Raw genomic sequence first — 21572 nt, 5'->3', positions numbered from 1 at the left:
TAAAGTAAATTCATCCCATGCTGACCTGTTATTTTTGTGGTTGGAGGAATTGGCAGCATTGTTCTGTAACATTTAGCTGTAACTTGTGAAATCCTTTGCACTCGGTGCTCTTGTTGAAAGCTGCTCTTCAGTCAGCCCTGCTGCTCTGATTCAGAATGGAGGTTTGCATGTTGGATCTCTTGTTGAATCGTCTGAATAGTTGAGTTTTATTTTGCAAGTCCCTTCTTTCGCTTAATCTAATGACTGTCTACTGACTACTTTTGCCACACATCTGAACTTTAAACTGCTATTTCAGGATGAAAAGTAATCAGAGAATGTGTAGAAAAATGCTGTGAATGGGCGGGGCTAACAGTTGGATTTCCTCCAGTCCATGAGTTGCAGGTTTTTCAGGTAAAAATGTGCAATGGGATATGGAATACAAACAGGTTTTCTGCTTTAATGCACTGATGTTGCAGACTTCTTAAGGGATTAGTAGGATACCAAAGTAAGAGGTTGTGACATTGCAGTTATAAGCCCACTTTTCCTGCACTAGTGAGTTGGTTATTACATCATAGTATGCAGGCATACACCTGACAAAGACTGGAATTGGAGAGACAGTGTGAGTCGTCCTTTCAGAAACTAGTCAAGGGCAAACAGAACTACAGAAAACATTCACACTGTGAGGAGCCGTGCTGATTCTGTCAGGAGTCATCTCCTCCTTTTAGTAGCCATACATGTTTTCAGTGGATATCTCACACATTAACACTGCAGGTTTTTCATGTTGCCTCAGTATTGACACAGATTAATCGTGAAAGATAAAGGTCGTCATTTTATTTTCTTCTTGTCTTCGCAGCGCTCTCTTCCACTTTTCCTTATCTTTGCCTTCCCTGTTCTTTCTCAATTCCTTTCCATTTTCTCTTTCACTTCTCCTCACTTCCGATTTTCCATACCTTCTCATAACATTTTTAATCCACACTGGAAATGATAGGAGTGTAATCCCTATCATTTTTAAAAATGTAATCTGACACCAAAGTAAAAGAAAGTTTGACTGTAAGTGACTTAAACATTGTGTACATTACAGTTGAGTGAGAAAAAATGTCTTCCGAATTAGTTAAAAAAAAGATAAATCAAGTCTTCTCTTTTATTTTTCTTGTCTTTTATTACTTCTCATCACTGAACGTGCGCCGCCTTTCCTCATATCCTTCATTCCTGTCGGTCCTCTCAGGCTTACACACAGTTTAAACAACATCTGCTGAAATGAAGAGAGAAACCCTCTGAGGGATGCAACATTGCACTGAGTCTCGTATAAAAAGATAAGCCAGACTTCCCTGTCACTTAACATAAAGCCTCTTAAAACCGTTTCCGAAACCAAAATAAGGAAAACAGAGTAGGTGTCGTCTTGCCCTGCAATCTCCTACCTGACACACATTATCTATGAACTCCATGATATTGAGAAGCATCCAGCTTGCTGGTATAAATGTGAGTTTCATGGATTAAGCATTACACACCTGATTTCAACATGGGTGTTCCTTCCATTTAAACCTTTACTAAACATTTACTGGTGAGTCAAAGGGGAATTTGCCCTGACTGAGAGGATGAGGAAGAACCTTCATAAAATAAATGATGGTCAAGGCAAATTTGGCCAGCTTTATCAAACCACAAAACAATGTTATCTGCAGAAAGCAAAAACTCACCTTTTCTCTAGATGAGTTGTTGACCCCAAATCCTGGACCAATAAAGTTAAAGTTATGGCCGACAAAGTGAATGTTCAACCCTATTGTGCTCTTAAAAAGTTTAATGTCTAAACTGAGATTTGTGCAAGAGCAGCTGATTTTTTTTTTTTTTGCCAAACACACTCTAGACATTTTGAAATGTAGGAATAAATTTCATTTCATTTTTAAAGGGAAATCAGTTGAACTCTTTGTCCCATTTTCGGGGAAAAAACCCCAAACAAAACATCTAAAGGTAACCTCTAAAGGTGGGTCATGATCTTGACGCCCTGTCTTCTTTGATATCTTGACACTTCTTTGCTCACCTTCTGAGAGTAAAATAAGAACAACATCATGTCTGTGCACCCAGTGTGGAGAGCTGAGAGACAATTACCATAGCTTCTAGTGAGCGGAAACAGCTAGGCTTGCTTTGTTGTAAAGAAATAAAAATACACCCACTAAGTTCACCAACTGACACAATGTGTTTAGTTTTAGTTTTTTACCTGTGTGCAAACAGAAGTGTGAAAACAACAATTGTTTGTCACAGTGAGGTGAACTGAAGACACCATACTAGTGTTGAGAGGATTAATTCATTTTTGTTTGTCAATAACTCCTTTGAAAACCACAAATAGTTTTTTTTACATTTGTCTTGTAAACAAATGAAATAAAGCATGCTGACTATTGAGGTTCAGTCAAGGTTTATGTAAGCTGTAGTGTCCCTGGCGCAAGGTTCACGTGCCAAACAGTGATCATCATCTTGTCTTTTGCGTCGAGCAGGAAGGCTCCATATGTTGTTGCGCCGCTTTGTGTGCTGCCCTTTTCAGTTTAACACGGACACCTGCAAGGGAGAACTGGCCAAGCAGGCTCCCCTCTGCAGACATCTCTGCAACCCTTCATCGAGAGACCACAGGGTCAGTCAAATTGCCTTAAAATATTAGACAGAAATAGCCACCACACTAGAGGAAGAATAGTTTTTTTTTATTCAGGATGTGGAAAACATGAGAGACTGCTGTAAAAGTAAAAAAAAAATTAAAAATGGTCTCATAAAAAGAGACTATGAGAAATAATTCTGCTTTGGAGGAAAGCGACTGTATTATTATAGTACACAAATTAAATGCTTGGAAGTGTGTCTGTGTTTACTTGTGTTGCCAGGCAGCCTGCTTTTCCTGCAACATTCTTACATTAACACTTGCTGACTACATCCTTATCTACAAAGTGTTTTGTTTTTATGCCCCGTCATGCTTCAGAGCATATTGCAATGACCAGCGCGCTGAGCATGAACACCTCTGTGCATGCTTTAAGCCCATGTACCCTCCACGGAGGCCCCAGCTATGAAAGAAAACTTATTGATCAAAATGGAGAAAATTCAAGTTAACTGAACAATAGAGCAAAAAAATTACTTTGAAATGAAAAACAGACAGGGTAGACAAATTATTAAAATAAAATTAATCAGATACCACAATAATTTACCACTACTTTTTATTTCACATCCATGTTTACTTTTTTATTTCTCAATTCACATGTTTTTTTCATCACCTTATTTTTAACAATAGCTCATGTATAAACAAGCTTTGGAGGTGCTTGTTTTAAAACTTTGGACAGAGCTAGGCTAGCTGTTTTCCCTTAAACCTAATGTTTTGGTAAGTTAGGCTAACCAGCTCCAGCTCCATGCTTGGCACACAGACATAAGAGTGGTCTCGAATTTTATATCTAATTCTCTGCAAGAAAGCTAATAAGCCTACTTCCTAAATTGTTACATTGTTCCTCATAAGACCTTTAAAAAGACACTTTGTTTTAAAATGATCTACACAGTGTGAGCATGGCCTCAGACTGTGGTCGGGTTTTTTACAGTTTTCTGTGGCTTCACTGCTCATGGACGCTATCTCTATCAATTACTTACTCCACAAAGACTGAAATGAATCTTTGTTTTTATTTAGAGGAAAATAAAAGTTACACTGAACAGGAGAGCCAGCCAGCAGAGAACCATCTGCTTTGTCTGTGGATGCTGTTCCTATTTTTCATTTTGTTTACAAGTATTTTTTTATATTGATTGTTGTGTTAGCATTTACATTTTACAGCCGCAGCGCTGAGCCGTCTAACAACGTCAGTACAGACGGGGAACTTTGAAGTCACTGCTCACTATTACGACTTGACTTTGATGTTGCCTCTGTCGTCTGAAGCTTTGAAGTTTAGTGAGGTTCAACTATCTCACACTTCTAAAATCATACATATGCAGAGGGGGACACACATGGATGGAGAGACGGAGCGATAGAGAGACACTGAGAGCCGAAGAGAAAGAAAAAAATAAATCGGGAGAGAGGCAATAATGGGAAGCGGATGGAGATAGAAGGCGAGAATTGATTCAGACAGAAAGAGACAGATAACAGAGAAAGCTGGGTATATGAAGGGAGAGAGATCATGAAAGAAAAAAAAGGGAGGGGACAGAGCGAAAACAACAGGGGCAAGAGAACACAAACAAATAAGAGTGAAAAACATGAGACAGGAGAGAGTGATGGCAAAACAGAAAGACAAGCAGGAAGGGACACAGGGAGAGACAACTGGGACGGAGAGCACACATTCACAGACTGTGACACCAGAAATGTTTAAACAGTAAATCTCAGTCTGCCCCCATGCTGTTTGATTGGGCCTTTGTCAAATTACTAACCAATTAACTTGACGACACCTCGTAACAGACCGACCCCCCTGCTGACTGAAAATTATCAAAGTGCCACTTCAAACGTCTGTCTTTAAGAAGAACTGACTAAAAAAGTCTGAGACAACAGTACCCGGTAATCCCATCAGGACAGCAGAGGATGGCTGCAGACACATGGGGAGACTATCCTATTCTCTCTCTGTCAGCATTGAGTAAAGCAGTGGAGAAGAATGGGTTAACCTTTGGTTCGTTGAGGTAATCATCTTTTGGTTGCTTCAAAGTTGAACTTTGGAGCATCTGCAAGTGACAATAGTGAAGCCAAACCTCTGAGCTAGTTTAGGCAGTCAAATTGAGGTCACCACTGCAAACTCAGGACATACTTTTCTCACTGCAACCAATGCACCCTGTTTATAGTAGTAGAGTACTGCTATCTAGCTGAATTTGAATAATGTTTGATTCAAATTTTGATCAATTAAGTGCACATTTAGTAATGGAAAAGACTGGCAATATTCTGTTAATTTAGTACTGTGTTATTAGTGTAAATCTCAAGATTTTCAGCTAAAGTAATGTCTTTTGAGTCACTAGTCATCACTTAATAACTAACTATATTTTATATAATATAATATAATATAATATAATATAATATAATATAATATAATATAATATAATATAATATAATATAATATAATATAATATAATATAATATAATATAATTATATGATTACTGAGTCTATGGCCCATTGCTGAAAGCCCTTGCATCTGACATATTACAACCTGGTTGTCTGTGGTGAAATTCCCAGTAAATATCCCAAGCTGCGTGCAGTTAGTGTGTGAATCCAACCCATTCTCACTCCCAACCCTTCAAATAATGACGCTTGGCCCTACAGGACAAACTATGCACTCTAGGTGCCCCTCCAACGTCAGCTTTGTATGTTCAGGGACCAGCACATTAATGTTCGCTTGTTACATGCAATGTCTTTTCAAAATAAATTCTGTTTTCACACGAAATGTAAAGTTTAATACATGCAGTCTTTTTCAAAATAGACTTAATATGAAGATTAAAAAAAACCATTTGTCTTTAGGTTTCCTTTCTTAGGTTTAGGAAACAAAGCGGGTGAGGCTAAGAAAAAACATCATGGTTTGGCTTAAAGTCACTACATCTGTCACTTATTAACGTATGTGACATCATGTGGCATATGTTACTATAGCACAGTAGGCTACACATACATGCATGCTACCTTGTTATTAAAATAATTCGATTGATTTTTGGTTTTTGCATGACACACGAACAATAGGCTCCTGGGTGAAAGTCGGGAGTTTGTTTGACCCATCCACCTCCTCTCTCACCCGCTTTATGAAAAGTTTCTTACTTGCTATACTAGGCTAGTTGTGTCAAAAAATGCTAACTGCCCGCTTTGTCTCACACGATCGCGAAACGTTCCCTCTGTGCGTCAGTGTCCGACTTAAGAGGCCACTGCCAAAACTTTGATATTTGACATGTTAGGAATGAGACTGGGTTGGTGAAGAGGCTTGCTGTTTTCCGGTCTCTGCAAGCATTGCGAGTAAATGGTTACTATGGCCACTGGAAATGTTGAAATAGAGATCTTTGAGATTGTTACTTTGAATCCCATAAAAAAACCAAAACCAACAACCTGTTAGTCTGTTTGTTTAAAAGGTCAAAAAAATAATCCTCACTGCGGCTCCCAGTCAAAGGCCCATTTGTTTCTACTGAAGATGTGAATCTTTAAAAGCAATTATGTACGAGTTAGCCGACTGAACTTTGTGAGTTAATCAATGAACTAGTCTTTAGTGTGTCAATGAAAAGCACAAGAGGAGCAGACAGTTCATATTTAGGAGAATCTGAAGGAGACGGCAGCATCTCCAGAGAACTGCCTTCAGCTCAAGAATGAGGATTTTTCTATGGTATGTCTGCATGTGTGTATGTGTGTTTCACCTACCTGTTTTCAGGGTCTGGTGTGGTCATGGCTCGGGTTACACAGCACATCTTAAGTGGTATGCACCTCCTATCGCCCTGCAGAGACAGGGAGGGCTGTGTAGGTGAGCTCGGGGGGTCATGTGAGGAGGAGCTGATGGGAGGGCTGCCGAGACGAGGAGACTCAGGAGGGGGGGTTTCCCAGCCGATCTCTGACACAGGGGAGCCCTTTTTGACATACGGTGTGGCCTCGCGCATGTACTTCACTGGGCAGAAAAGGAAGACAGAGATTTCCAGTATACAGTCAGACATTATAATGGGGGTTAAACTGGGACATGGAAGCAGCAGATTGAGAGATTTAAATGTTCTGAAGAAACTTTAGCTCAATGTGGTGGGTAAATTTGAACAAATTAACTGGTAAAATTAAGGTGTAAAGCATCCCATACTTAAAGGGAGAGAAAATATTTCAATCACTAGATTCCCGCAGCAATGATTGGACTATCAACCTACTACTGGGTGGACAACACAATTTCATAGTGTTAATAAAATCTGCAGATCATGTCTCTACACTGAAGAGCATGCTGTAAACCTTGTTTGATTAAACGCATAATGAATAAATTAACTTGCAAATAAGACAATGTATTCTGAATTATGTATTCATACTTACTCATCAAGTGGCTCTACACTTGTATAACACAAGCACCCAAATTATTTCCAATTCGACTGCACCGAACACTGAAATCACTTGACATTTGCCTTATTTTAGCATCATTTAACACAGAGGCCAATTCAAATCTGAATAAGGTCTGTATGTTTAACATCGTAGCCATCTTTTGATGCAAAGCCAATATCAGAGGCAATAAACAAGTTACTGTTTTAAAAGATTTACTCTTTTGAAGGTAGTGTGTCTTCGTGACAGGTCAGAGGCAGGATTTGGGGGCACTGTTTAGATACACAGCAGAAATAGAAACTGTTTAATTATGATACCTCTGAGGCATTTGGCACGTATTACAGACTGTCATGGGGCAGCAGATACTTTAGAAAGATAACTCTCAGCAGTATATCTGTGCATAAATGATGCTTGGACTCAAGATGTGTGGGTAGTCTAGAAACTTGTCTGAGTTACATTTTTTTTTTTTTACTGTGTCTGTTCAGTAGCTGGTTCAGGTTTGTATTAAAGGTTGGATTTTCTTTGAAGCAACAGTCCATCATCAAATGAAAAATACAAATTGTTCCTCTTACCAGTAGTGCTATTTATCAATCCAAATTGTTTTGTTGTGAGTGTTTGACATATCGGCTGTAGAGATGTTTGCCTTCTCTCTAATGGAATTGGAACTAGATGGCACTTGGCCTGTGGTGCTCAAAGTGCCCCAATTTTTTTTTAAAAAAACACAACGGCAATGTCTCTTTCCAGAAATCATGACTGTGTTACTTAAGATAATCCACAGACCTTGTTGTGAGCAGTTTCATGTTGTTCAACATGAAGTGTTCAACTATTTTCTTTCTTACCAAAATACACCCACCAACCGTATCATCACTAGTGTTGTCACGATACCAAAATTATGACTTCGATACGATACCTGCCCAAAATATCTCAATACCTGTACTGAAGTGATACCATGACAAAAACCTGAAACACCATAAAAGTAATGAAATAATATATAAGATAAATCCTAACGCGACAGAAATGAAGGGCTTTAAAAGGGGATGGCAGAGGATAGGTATTTATAAATTTGAGGTGTTTTATTATCAATATATTAACATTATTATAGTAGAAATTAACCTTAAAATGGAAATCTGGCCTGTAGCCATCAGTTTTTTTCTTGTCTTGTTAAGTCAATAAAGTTCTTTGTTTAAACCGCACACAAGAGGGAGCTATTACGTAATTACGTTGTCACATTTTCTAGCCAACCTGACGCTCTTTGAATTCCTTAATCACCATTGGCATGTCTGTTGGCAAGATGCTTTGGATGCTTTGATGTTTTAGACACGGGCTTTGTGGTGTACCGGGGGTAACCCTGACTGTTTGCTGTGTAAGTGAATAATACTATTTCGCTCTGTGTGTCTGGTTTGTCAACAAGCCGTAGATGGTCGGCAAGGCGAGTATCTGAAATGCGAGCAGCCACGGCTCGTGTTCTAAAAAGTCAATATGTCTCAAAAAAATGTTCCTGTGATTTAAGGATGTCTCTTTCCCAGTGTTAAGCAAATGAGGAAAGGTCTTTCTGGGCCAATGTGCATCACGTGATGCTGTAATTCCACTTTCGGCCACTATGTAAATTTTGCATGAGAGCATGGTGCGCTTCCTGGGTGCTTGGCACAGACACCAACAGTCTCACTGTTGCAAGCGGAGAAACATGGCTCTCATTAAAATGCTGTCATTCATAAAGTACTGGTATTAATATAAGGTGGTACTGTATAGTTTTGAACAGCTGGATACTGCAATACTTTTATAGTATTGGTATACCGTGCAACACTAATCATCACTCAGATGGAAGCATGCATCAACTGTTAGCTCAACTAGCCCACTGAGCTAGCTCACTGTACAGCTTAGCCGTAGATGCAGGCTTCCTTCTGGGCTGTGATGCAGTTGGCTCTTGGTAGAGAGACAATAGTTCGTACACGAAACTGCACACAAGGTCTGTTCTTCAAAAACATTTTTGGCGCTTTGAGCATCACAAACCAAATGCCATATACTGTAGTTCCATTATATTGGAGAGAAGGCAGAGATCTTTACAGCCGATATCTCCAACACGGAAATCTAGATTGATAAATAGTGCTATTGGTAAGAGGAAAACTATGCATTTTCGATTTTGGTGGTGAATTATCCCTTTAAAGTAAACCGAAGTCCAAAAGTTGCACATCAAAATAATGTGTGCAGCCTGTTGGTATGCAATAAAAATGTTCATGTTTGCTGCACAGACAGCAGAAAGCTGTTGATCAAATGATTACCTTGCTATTACAATGAGCTGGCACAGTTGGCCTTCTCTGCTGTCAATTTGAAATGAACAGCCCAAATTGCCGATAGCCAAAACAGACTAAGTTAATTTGCTAAAATGTAAGCAAGCTGTAATGTATTCATGCTAGCTGCACTGATGATTCACACCTTGTCTCTGCTGCTAAAGGCAGGCAGCATCAAGAGATTTACGATACCAAAAACCCTGAACATACCCCCACAGCTTCAAGTATGTCCTGATAGTCACAACTGATGCTGCCCAGTACCTCAGAAACCCCAGTTTCTAGCCAGTAAAACAGACAGATTTACTTGTAAATGTCAGACTCTGAATCACCGGAGGCTTGGTAACTATTTTAAATTCCTTGTGTTTTAGGTTTGAGAATGGGAGAAGAAAAGAGACGACAGGACACATGTCTCAGTGACAGACAGAAATAGAGAGGCACAGATAAAGCGAGTGCTCAGTGCGCTTTCTATGTCCTGAATGTTCTGAATCCTTGGTATGCCCCGGATGTTTAATTGGCATATCCCACTGTACGAGCCGCATATAATTGGAATATGGCTGGTGGCATTTGTAATCCAGCAAGTGAACTATTCTTAGTGGAAGCACTATGGACCCCTATGAGAATGTATAACAAGCCTAACCGCCAACCTGTAAAGGAGAGATGACAGGCTGACACATAACACAGAGGAAGAGACGGGGGTGATGTGAGAGTGTCCTCAATGGACCTGCAGTGACGACGTGATCCAATTGCACAGCAGAATATAACCCACACAGTCGGATCAGATTAAAGGACTGAAAATCCATTTGTTAAAATGCATCATAACAAGGCACCATACAAGTGAATTCAATGGACTGAAAAGATCGAATCTGCTGCAGCTGGATGATGACAACCTGGTCTGGTTTTGTCTGTTACGAGCCGTGCATCCGTGAGACTAATGTGACACAAAGGCACAAGTAGGATTTAAATTTAGAGATGAAAAAGCAACAAGGTTTTCAGATTTGAGATGGACTTATGCAAGTAAACACAATGTCTGCCTCATATTCTGTGCTACAAAGCATGATGAAGCTGCAAAGGAACACAAGATAAATACCTTAGATTCCCAAAGTGTGTGTATGCCTGTGTGTCTGTGAGCCATTGATAATGATGGACTTTGGAAATGATCTGATGCACACATTCCCTGGTAGATATTATATTAGACTCCTGTTATCAAATGCACTGTTTAACTTTATAATAGCAGCATGCAGTAGAAAAATCAAAACATGGTCTGTGCACCACATCGTGCTTCTTAAAATATTAATTCTGCAGAATTTCTTTGTCTTTATGAAAATTAAGAAAACAGTATAAACACAGTTGCTTTTGGTAAAATAATTAATGTATGATACAGCCTTATTATCAGTACAATACATCCTGTTTCAGGGGTGAAATCAAACTGACAAATCTGACACTGAATTATAAATCAAAACCTTCTACTCCCGGGGACTTCCATTAACCTCTTGCATCGACCATAAATCTGGCTTCAGACTTGACAGGACTTCACTTACTCACTCAGGGGTGTTACAAAGAAAAACAGAATGAAAAGTAGCACTGAAACAAGTAATGCATTAATCACAATTTATTTCTATAATTGATTAGTTGTTTGAGTCATTTATCAAGTAAATTTGCCAAATACTCTTTGGTTTCAGGGTCTTAAATGTGAGCATTTTCTCTACTTTATAAATCAAATCTTCAAAAGGCAACTTTGGTATTTTTCAATCCAGACACTATTTTCCCATGTTTTTGTGTCTAAGTGACTAATGGGAACAACAGTTTTTGAAACTGGTCCAGTATTGAGGGAGTCTGCCGCAGCCAGCATCAGCAAAACAGGCTACAATTTAATCCCTGCAATCAACACCATCAATTTATGTCCATTGAGAGTGCTTGTTTTTGCCACTGACAGGCTTAGATTGTTATTCAAAGTGTCTGACAACATTATGAAAGGATCCCCACAAAGATAGACCTATTTGTTAAGAGTACAATCTTTTTGTTTAACCAGAAACAGCCCAGAAATGACCATTGGCAAAGCCACCAGACTCCATTTAAATAAACAGTAATTTGAACTCGTATCAAGCCATCATACTTTCACGTCTAACTGGATGAATTAATGGTTTATTTCAATCAAAACAGAGTGGATGTTTGTTGGAACAGTGGAAGGACAAGCCTGATGGCTTTCGTGAGTTTTGTTTCGCTCCTTGACTTGGAATGTGAAAGTTGAAAGTGTGTTTTGAAGTGAAAAAAACCCTGTTTATTTAAATGGACTCCGGTGAGGCTTACTACAACGATCATGGTAAAACAAAAAGGATCTTACTCTTTAACAAAGAGCTCTACCTCAGCAGGGATCCTTTTCATAACATTGTAACACACTTACAGCAACAATCTGAGCAGCAAAAATGAATACTTAATATACTGATGCTGCACGCTTGCCCAAAGGGGTCACATTGCAGCCAGTTTTACCACTGCTGGCTGCAGCGGTCTCTGGATCAATACTGGGCCATTTTGAATTGTTTCACCAATTCATCACATTCGACACAACTTGGCCAAACAGGGTCAAGGTTGAAAAATACAGAAGTTATTCTTTAAACAGGCAGTTAGATGACTTCACCTTTGGCCCTGGGATTATCTGATGGACATTTTTTTCATATGAAATTGATTATTCAATAATCAATTATGAAAACAATCATTAATTGCAGTTCTAATGAGGACAAAGGTAAGTAGGAAACTTTACTTAAAACACATTGACTTTTAAATGATACTACAGTTATATGGCCAAACAGCTCAGTCTAACAGTCCACATTCTAAACTGACTGAATTGGACTAAACAAATCAAATGCAGTTATTACGCAAACATAATGTCTAGTGGATCATTTGTCAACAGTTAACATTTACAATGACATTCTGGAGGGAGGAAATGTAAACTCATCGGCCAACGTCTCTGTGCCCAGAAATAGAGCTGTAACTGTTTCCAGCGGAGGGGAAAATAAATGGGGTGGAGTCTGTGTGATCATTACAGCGGAAGTGTGTAAATGTGCATGCATTCCCATGGGTCGTGTTTCTATTCCATTACAGCAACAACACGGCCAACTCTGTGCAATAACCTCAATAGCACGATAAGAACTTGGAGAGGATAGAACTCAGACTCGCTCGGGCCTTAGTTTGAAAGCAGCAGTTACATAAGTCAAACCAAAAGATCCTAATGAGGGGCTGTCCTTCCCCATCTGTCTGATTTTATAGTTTCCATTCTTCTGGCTCATGCTTGAGACAAAGTGAGCACACAGACGCAACTAAATCTTTTTCTTTTATGACTGCCACTCTCCACTTCATTCAGAAACAGTAGCTTGCTGTTTCAGTAGCCGTGTTGCAGACGTCTGAATGACAATGTATCACCAGAGACTAGCTGTTCAGCTCACTTCCATTGATGATATTTAGTTCACTTATTTAAAACTGTACTCAACCCCATTCACTTACACATTTTCCAAATGAGGCGATACATTTCTTCAGAGGTGTTCATTGTGTCTTTGCACATTCACAATGTACACACAAACTTGTTCAGTTGCATTCCTCAGCATGTGTGTTTGTGCAGCACCAACCCCCTACCACACACACATACACACATACACACACACACACACACACACGCATACACACATACTCTCACTCTCTCTCTCCACTCTATACCACAAGGTGTAATTACTTTATCAGCCTCATTGTGTCTTTTTCACTTAATGGTCCTTAACATCATTTAATGAGCTCTGAAGTCATTGGACTTTCTACCATATGCTTTAAATGGGGATTTTTATTTGGTGAGAAAATGTACCAAAGGAAAAAAGAACCCTCCTGTCATTAAGCCTGTGGGAGAGAAAGTAGACAGTGTAATGCTGGTAGAAGCTGGAAAGAGAACACAGCAGGTCAAAGAGGTAGAGAACAAGAAAAAAGGTCCTCTGATTGCAGAATGAAGGCTTTTCCTCCTTGTCGGCACTGAGCAGGTAGCTGGATACTACGGCAGCACAAAAGGCCTTTACAAATCCACCCTCAAGGCTTTTTTTTGTAAGATTTGGACCAATATCTCAGAGAGTTCAAATATCACCTTCACTGAACAATGAACAGTCACTAAGGTGGAGGACCTTCTCATAGAGGGAATTGCCAACGCAACTTGAAATGCGCGTGGGCAGAATTACTCAATGAGCTCTGAACTTGATGTCAAACAGTTGTGAACTCTGGAAGCTTGTTACTTTGAGTGAGTAGAGAGGAGGAGGCATGAAATATGTGTATAAGAAAGAAGACTTTTATCTGATGACGATATTTGCTCAAATGTAATATTTTGGAAGAGATAGCAAAGTAAGTTGACACACTATTCTGTAATCAGCAGATTTAAGGAAATGAATGGCTAATGTCAAAGGTCTTGCATATAACATCAGAATATATTGTTCAGGCTGTAAATAGGGTCATAACAATTTGAGTGTGGACATTTGGGTCACCGTTTTATGTGTGTATACAAGTATACTGAAAACAGAAAGACAAGAAGTTCTCAAGAGCTTACTTTCCAAAAAGTCAAATATGGAGAAGCAATTACAATAGATGTTTACAACACAATGTGACATCTCCGTACACTAAACAATAATCTGGATATGAAACACCAAAAATCTCCCAAATATGTTAAACTACAGTGATGGCCATAAATCATTACCTCATATTATATACCATCCTTTACCCTTTAGGAGATGCTTTTGTCCAGGTGACTTAAAATCGACTGTTTGCCAAACCCCTCATTTGAGTAGTGATTGTTAAATCACAAACCCTCTTTACATAGAGTCCCTTCTTTGTGTCACCTTTGTTTTTTTATACAGAACCAAACAATGGCAGCATCATGCCGCCCCAGTGTGTGATTTAAGACAACATGCCGGCGTTCTGGAAACAAAAGAAGCGTTGGCCTTTAGTTTGTCACATAACATACACGTCTGTAGCACATTATATGCAATATCAATGGCATAATTACAATAATTCAGTGAGCACCCAGACCTCATTGTTTTTCTTTTGCAAAGGAAAATAGTCTCCCTTGGTCAATGAGTTTACTGTCCCTTCCCCAGAGATGTCCTCTTGCAACTGTTACTATTTCTATTACTGATTTAGAGGCAAGACAACTCTATAACCATTTTCCACAATAGTACTTTTAATATAGAATGGGGATGTGGAATAACAGCAAGACATTTCTCTACATGCTAAAGTGTTGTGCATGTGCTTACAGTAAGATACTAGGCAATTAAAGACTTACAAACCAAAAACACAAGACCAGAATTATAAAGAATACAAATACAGTGTGTTAATCTCTTCTAACATGAAATGCAATCATGGGGATGTCCAGCTAATAGGCTGAATAGAAATAAACTAGCCTTACTGTACTTTCAAGGCCAAGCAGCATCTAACTACATTTATTTGTGGGGTTACAGTTTTGTTCAAAAGCATATCTGTGTAGTTATTCCTGCACTGTGTCTCTTTAACCTCAGTCTTTTTTCACAATATCGTGTGTAGCACAGAGAAACAGAAAATTCTTGATGAATTCAGTCCATATAGGGGTCCACCTTTAATGTGTCCGAGTATTTAAAACTGAACTGAAAGTGAAACTGCACTCTCTCCAAAGCACGACTCCGTTAACACAAACAGTAATTTTACCTCACTTAAAATTAGTGAGGAGCTGCTGGTCTACCTTTGCCTCTATCAGTTAGTTTGTGTTATTGTGTGACTTTGGCATTATAAAGGGTTAGTTTGGATTCAGTTGAGCATTATGTGCCATGAGAAAGGAAAGCTTGAGGGGCGTGCCAACAGTAACTAAGGGCTGTTGGTGAATTAGTGCATTTAACCTCTGAAGGAACAAAAGCTGTACTGTGTTTATTATCTGCATATCATATATCGCTTATGACTACTGTACAAGTTGTCAAAAAAAATGTGCAACATCCTTTTAACCAGAGTCTTATGTATATTCTTTTGTCCTGGTCCTCAATTTTTAAACTTTTCTCAATGTATTCTCACAAAACCCAAAATATGCAGTGGCAACTATTCACAAGGCCAAAGGATGTTGGCAGAAAAAAAAAGTGGAAAAAGTGAGAGGCACGATATTTTATCTCAATTATCATCAATCTAAAAACCACTGAGCTGTGTGTCACATGTTCCGTTATTTCTATAAATGGCAACATAAACCACTATATTTACCCAAAACCACAACCACGGAACGTGTGAACAGATGGTAGTTTCTACAGTCGACTCAGGTTGACTCATCCACAGTGACACAGTTTCAACAGAAGTGCATGAAGCTGCATAACAGACTTCCTAATGAGGGTCATTTTTGGTCATCCTGTTGAATCTTTTTCAATTCCCAAATCAAGCATTAAAGTAAAGTATTTAGCCACTGAGAGGCTTAATTTATGACGACCAGCACAAGAAAACTAGGACAAAACAAACACAATATGCAAAAACACAACGCTTACACCTGGAGGGGAAAGGACTTTTTGTCTGCTTCAAACAAAGCCAACAGGATGAGCTTTAACTCCCTGTCTCTGCTTTGTTTTGGCTGTATAAACATTCACAGGGGAATGAATGATTGAATCTATTATCTCCGCCACAACAACCACTACTGCAACGCTACAGTTGTTGTTATTATCATCACTACCACCATCATCCGCTCTGAGTCAGACTCCACAAACAGAAGCAGAGGAGATGATAGTTTCTCTAATGACATAAACAGGCAGCTGGTAGACACATCGACTCTCTCTCACACACACACACACACACACTCTCTGCACACTCAATCACATATACTGACTGTAGCATCGGTCTAGACTACACTGCTGATGAGTAAACGTGATTACACACATTCATTCACACACAGGCTCCTATACACACACTCTGCATCACACTGCTGACAGAAGCACATACACACACTCACAGACATACCCATCCAGATGTCAGATGATGACAGGTACTGCTTGTTAGGAGATCAGCTTGGGAGCGTACAGGACACTGACTCATTTCCTGTGTGCTGAAGTGTGGCAGATGTTCTTTATTGTATTCTGACTTTCAGTTCTTCTTTTCTTCTGCTCTCACGTTAAGGCTTTTTGGGCTTCATGCTTGTCTGCCTCTGTCCAAAATCACAAATACATTGTTTCAAAAGTGTTTAAGAATTTTGTTTGTAAATCCAACACGGTTTACACTGTTAATTGGATGCGGAAAGCCTGACAGGCACAGCAACAACAAAGCAGGGCAGAGGTGACACTTCCTTCACCTGCAAGGTTAGCTTTAACCTGACAGTAAATGTGAGGTTGCTTCATATAAAGTAACATAAACTGTAAGGCTTAGATTCCTAAATACCATGTTTCACTAGAGTGCCCATGGTATGAGTCTTAAAACCCGGATCTGAGTGAGCATTTTAGCACCTCCGGTTCCTGTGTTTCAAAGTCAGTGGGTTTTTTAAATGGTTTTTTTTAGGTTAGATACCTGAAAGGTCTGTGGTTAACACAAGCTTAAGAGATTTCAAGGGTTTTATCTGACATAAAATATGTCAATAAATAACCCACATTATTTGATACTTCTTTCAAAAGGTGGTTGCTGGGGCGGCCTCAAACTCAGTGAGTAGAGCATGCGCCCCATGTCAGTTGAGTCCTTTGCGGCGGCCCGGGTTCGATTCTGTCTTGCAGCCCTTTTCTGCTAAATGAGTCTACAGGACGTCATCACGCTAAAGACAGCATTACAGTCTTGTTGTGGCGACGATACATCATGCGACCATAGTGTACTTCATTTAGAGCCTAACACTGTTTTTTTTACTTCTTCACACCCGTATAAAACACCTGTTTTCCTGGAAATCAGTTCCACTTTGCCATTCTATAACAGTAGCCTACACAGCAATTTGAACTTTACAGCAAATAAAAAATACTTTTTTACAGCAGGAAAGAAGAATTGATTTCCAGAACATTGCCATTACACAACTGTTTACTATTTTAAATGTTAAATATCTTGGTATCGTATCAGTAGGCCTTGACATCAGCGGATATGCAAGTTCAGGTATCTTAACCACTATCAGGATCCAAACAAAGTTATTGGATCATCTCTCATACACATTCCTTGTGTATGCTGTTATTTTCCAAAAGTAGTTATTTAATACATTCCACACCTACATAAAGTATCCATCTACAAAAATATAGGTTACTGGGGAAAAAAACTGCACAAAACGTTTTAGCACTTTACAGTAAAAATGAAAAAGGCCCTGAGTATTCTCAACACCACTGGCTACTGACCACCTATACTATGAGATCAGTGAAAATCAGTGTAGCCTTTTAGCAGCAACCAAACCTTGGGAGGGTTTTGTTCAGCCTTCTATTAACGATCACACAGGTGAAATCAGCAAAATACAAAAATGCTCCAGTGTGGGGTAGACATCATTTATATTTCCATCTGGCTTTAAAATGCTCCGTAATCTAAATTTGGAAACCATTTTCACATGAGCAGGCCTATATCCAGTTTTAATTGTAAACACAAGTGAACTGAGTGACACAATTCTCCAAAGGAATTCTTTTCATCTCTTTTTATCTCAATAAAATTGGTCTTCATGCTGAGGCAAAACAGACTTAACACCCCCATGGTTGGACTGGATTTTCTATCACCATTGCATAAAACAATACAAAAATGAAAACAATGGGAGCAGAATAAATGTGCAATGAGGACAGAATGGAGACAGCTGTGAACATTAAGAACAGTTATCCTTGTGTGACCATCTCTTGCAGCCACAGCTGACGCCCGTAAGGTTCTCTGATTCATCCTCCAGGGATTTATGAAGTTGTTGATGTTACCATCCAGGGTGTCTCACAGGTTCTCTATGGGACAGTGATGTTGGGAGAGAAGGCAGGATCTAATGACTAAGAACGCTGGGCCTTTTTGAAGTTTTTTTGAATCTTGTATACTTTCTTTCCTCCACACACCTGACCATTAGCCTTTTTTTATGTAAGACATTTTGACATGACACAGTAGAAAAAAGCAAAAAATAATGTCTGAATTTCTCTTATCTCCCTTACTTTTAAGGTTTCTGTCATTGCCTACTGGGACACTTCAATGGAGGATGTTAGTAACTCGTGCTTTTCCTATTATGACATGTCAAAATGTTTGCTGTGAAAGATGCGAATCGCTGCACGAAGCTTGTCAGATTGCTTTGAAGAAGCCGCAAAAAATTCAAAGCTACAACTCCCTCTAAGTCTAATGTCCTAAACCTGAAGGGAGACAGGGTTCAGACACTGCTTGGACAACTCAGCAACAACTTTGTTTGAATCATACTGAGGTAGCGTGTGTGGCCTGGAGCTGCTCTCTTGTAGGACCAGGATGTGCTGACAGTTTGCCAAACAACCTCCTACCCAAGGAATGTGACAAAAGCCATTTTCACAGCAGACATTTGTACTTGTCACAGCTAAAAAAGCACAGGTGTTTCTCAACATTAACAATGGCTCCTTTCTATTCAAGCGACCAAGTAAAGGTCACCTGATTGCTGGTCACTGTAGAATTTGAACCTGTTTCTGACCCAATATTTGAGCTGCATGACTCATTTTAGAGTCAGACCGAATTTCAGCTTTATAAGGCATTGTTTGCCATGCAGTGTACAGCGGGGAGCAGGCTCCAATCATGGCCTAATCAACTGCTGCTGACCGGCCATTAGATGTTTGAATGAGTTTCTGACAAGTCAAAAATTTTGTTCAGCCGGCGTCAGGTTGACAGTTGAAGTAGAGCTTCAAGTTGACTTCCACCATTGTTTTTTTCTTAATCATACAGTGTAGCTGATACACAGCTAGTTTGTTGATTACTATCAGACTGTTTGCAGAAATTGACTTTTTAGCTCTCTTTGTGACATCTACTGCTACATTATTGTGAACTGTACCTCCACTAGCAAACAAACTAATACCTACCTTTCCTTTCTACCTCACCAACCCACTTGCACGCACTCTCTCTCTCTCTCTCTCTCACACACACACACACATACACACACACTCAAACATTTGTGCCCACATGTAAGTTGAATATGAAAAAAAAGTTTGTAGCTGAAGAATTATTTGGTACATGTATAAAAAAGGTTTGTGCGCACATATGATTTATAAAAATAATGATAATTATTATAAAAAGTTCTTATACAGTGCTTTTCTAAGTATTTGAAGAGGCTGTAACAATATTTTGTAGCTGCAGAAATATTTTCTGCATGCATGAAAGAACTGTGTGCGCACAGATTTCCCCATGTGTAACAAAGTTCTGTAGCCATGGAGATATTTTGTACATGTATGAAAATGAATGTGACTTTTCTCTTCACCACCAACTTGACTTTCTATTATTACACAAAATAATTGATTATTGTGTTTAACATTTCAGTTTTATATGTGGGCAATGCATGAAGAAATTTATATTTTTGTTTGCAAAAAAGTAATTGACAGATTTTAAAGCGTAGAGGATGGTTTTTGGCATAGTGGCAGTATTTATAATTTGGGTTAGTTCGGTGCCAGAGATCTAACTCCCCTTAAGAAAAGCTCAGAAACCATAAACAAACCATCCTTAAAACTCTAATAAATGCAAATAGAGCTGCGTATTTGACTCTGTTTTACAACTGGGTTCTCAAAAACCCTAAACAGGGGTAATTAATCAATTCCCGTAGCGAACGTCTGAAAACCGTGTTTATAAGAAACTCTTGGGAAAAGGTCATCAGGCATGAAGGTGATTTAAACAATTTTCACCGTGTTGACCTCTGACAGTACATGATGACAAGAGACATACAAGGAAACTACAATCCATATTTTTACATTTGACACTTACAACAAATGTGTTACATGATTTTTATATTTATTTTTTTACTGCCAAATTTAAAAAGCTTGTGTGCAGGGAAAACCTGCAAAACAATAACAAAGACAAACAAATAATAAACAAATAGGAATAGTTTTTCAGCAACAGTTTAAAGCAACAGTAACAGTAACAACCTAGTCTTTTTTTTGTGTGGGGGAAACCGGAGAAAACCCACAATAACAATAAGAAAAATAAACAAATAATAAACAAATAGAAATGTTTTTTTGGCTGGACAGTAGCATGTGAGGCCACGTACTGAACACAACCTTGTCTTTCTTTTTTGTGTGGGGGAAACTGGAGTGCCCGGAGAAAACCCATGCAATAACAAATCACTGAATTTGGGCCACAGTTTGGATGTCTTTCACTACATTCAAACTGGAAATGCCCATGTGAATGCCTGGCCTACGCAGCGGGGCTGCAGCGACTGGTTGCACAGTGTGGCTGCAACTAGCCTCCTGTGTCTTGTCCGTTTGTAAAAGTGGCCCCTGAGCAAGGTAAGATGAGCATTCTTGTTTGAGGGCGTCCAGTTCTTTGCTGTCCTTGTCTTTCTCCTCCCTCATCACCTCACACTTCGCCTCCAGAGCTCTTTCTTTGTCCAGTTTTTTCTTGAGCTTTTGGAGGTCCTGTTGAATGGCCTCATTCTGGCGTTTTAAGGCTTTTTTCCCGGCTCTCAGGGAATCGTATATGCTGGTCAAAAAGCTTTCGCCTTGGAGAGAGCTGCAAATGACCTCAATCTGACCTCGTAGAGTGGTGTTGTCTTCCTCCAGGTCTTGGATCTCGGACCGGGTTGTTTTTTTCCTCCACAGCTCTCTCTTTTGAGAGCTTTTTCTCCAGCTTCTGATGCTGGTTTTTCAGAGTGTCGTTTTCGTTGGCGAGAACTTTCTTCTCTGTCTTCAACGCTTCATAACTCGAGTGTTGAGGTTGTCGTTGAAAGTCTGGATTTCTGCAGCAGTTTTGATGTTGGTGTGCCTCACGACATCTGTGCTTTCCTTTAGCAGGTTGTACATGTGCTTCCAGTCCTCTTCACTGTGAAGCTTTCTCTGGACCTCAGAGTGGTTTGCACTCAGGACTGTGCTTTCCTCCATCAGGGCTGTCTCTTCTGCTTCCAGATCTCTGAGCTTGTTCTTACAGTCCTCTCTCATCTGAAGCTCTTCACTGACATCCTGGATTTTCTGCCTCCAATTGTCATTTTCTCTTTGTAAAATGGCAATTCGGTCCTATGTCTTTTTGCACTCGTCCTTGAAGATCTTTAACTGGTCTGATCTTTCCTGAAGATCCTGGCGTTCCTGCTGAAGGGCATCATTTTGATGGTGCATTGCTTCTTCCTGTAAGTGCAGTGCTGCACACAGTTCCTCCTTTTCTTTCTGTAGAAGACATTGAGTGCTTTCATTTGCGCCTCATTTTTTTGCTTTTCAGCTTCATATCCGGCATGCACATCACCAAAGGTGCTCAT

The 21572-nt window shown here is 39.4% G+C and overlaps 2 protein-coding genes across 3 annotated transcripts in view; one reads left to right on the top strand and one right to left on the bottom strand.

Moving 5' to 3' along the window:
• LOC121945391 (zinc-binding protein A33-like) overlaps window positions 1–21572 on the top strand; it is a 71430-nt gene that overhangs the window by 29726 nt on the left and 20132 nt on the right. The gene's annotated exons all lie outside the window — the stretch shown is intronic.
• sntb1 (syntrophin, basic 1) overlaps window positions 1–21572 on the bottom strand; it is a 52710-nt gene that overhangs the window by 24669 nt on the left and 6469 nt on the right. The window contains exon 2 of the mRNA XM_042490817.2: window positions 6300–6540. Within this exon, the coding sequence (XP_042346751.1) occupies window positions 6300–6540 (241 nt within the window). The remainder of the gene's footprint in view (window positions 1–6299; window positions 6541–21572) is intronic.

The sequence above is a fragment of the Plectropomus leopardus genome, chromosome 11, assembly GCF_026936395.1.
Source record: "Plectropomus leopardus strain MGB_pleo_1.0 chromosome 11, ASM2693639v1, whole genome shotgun sequence".
Classification (NCBI taxonomy): Eukaryota; Metazoa; Chordata; class Actinopteri; order Perciformes; family Serranidae; genus Plectropomus; species Plectropomus leopardus.
Note: the sequence above shows the minus strand (reverse complement) of the source record. Positions and strands in the feature narration are given on the sequence as shown.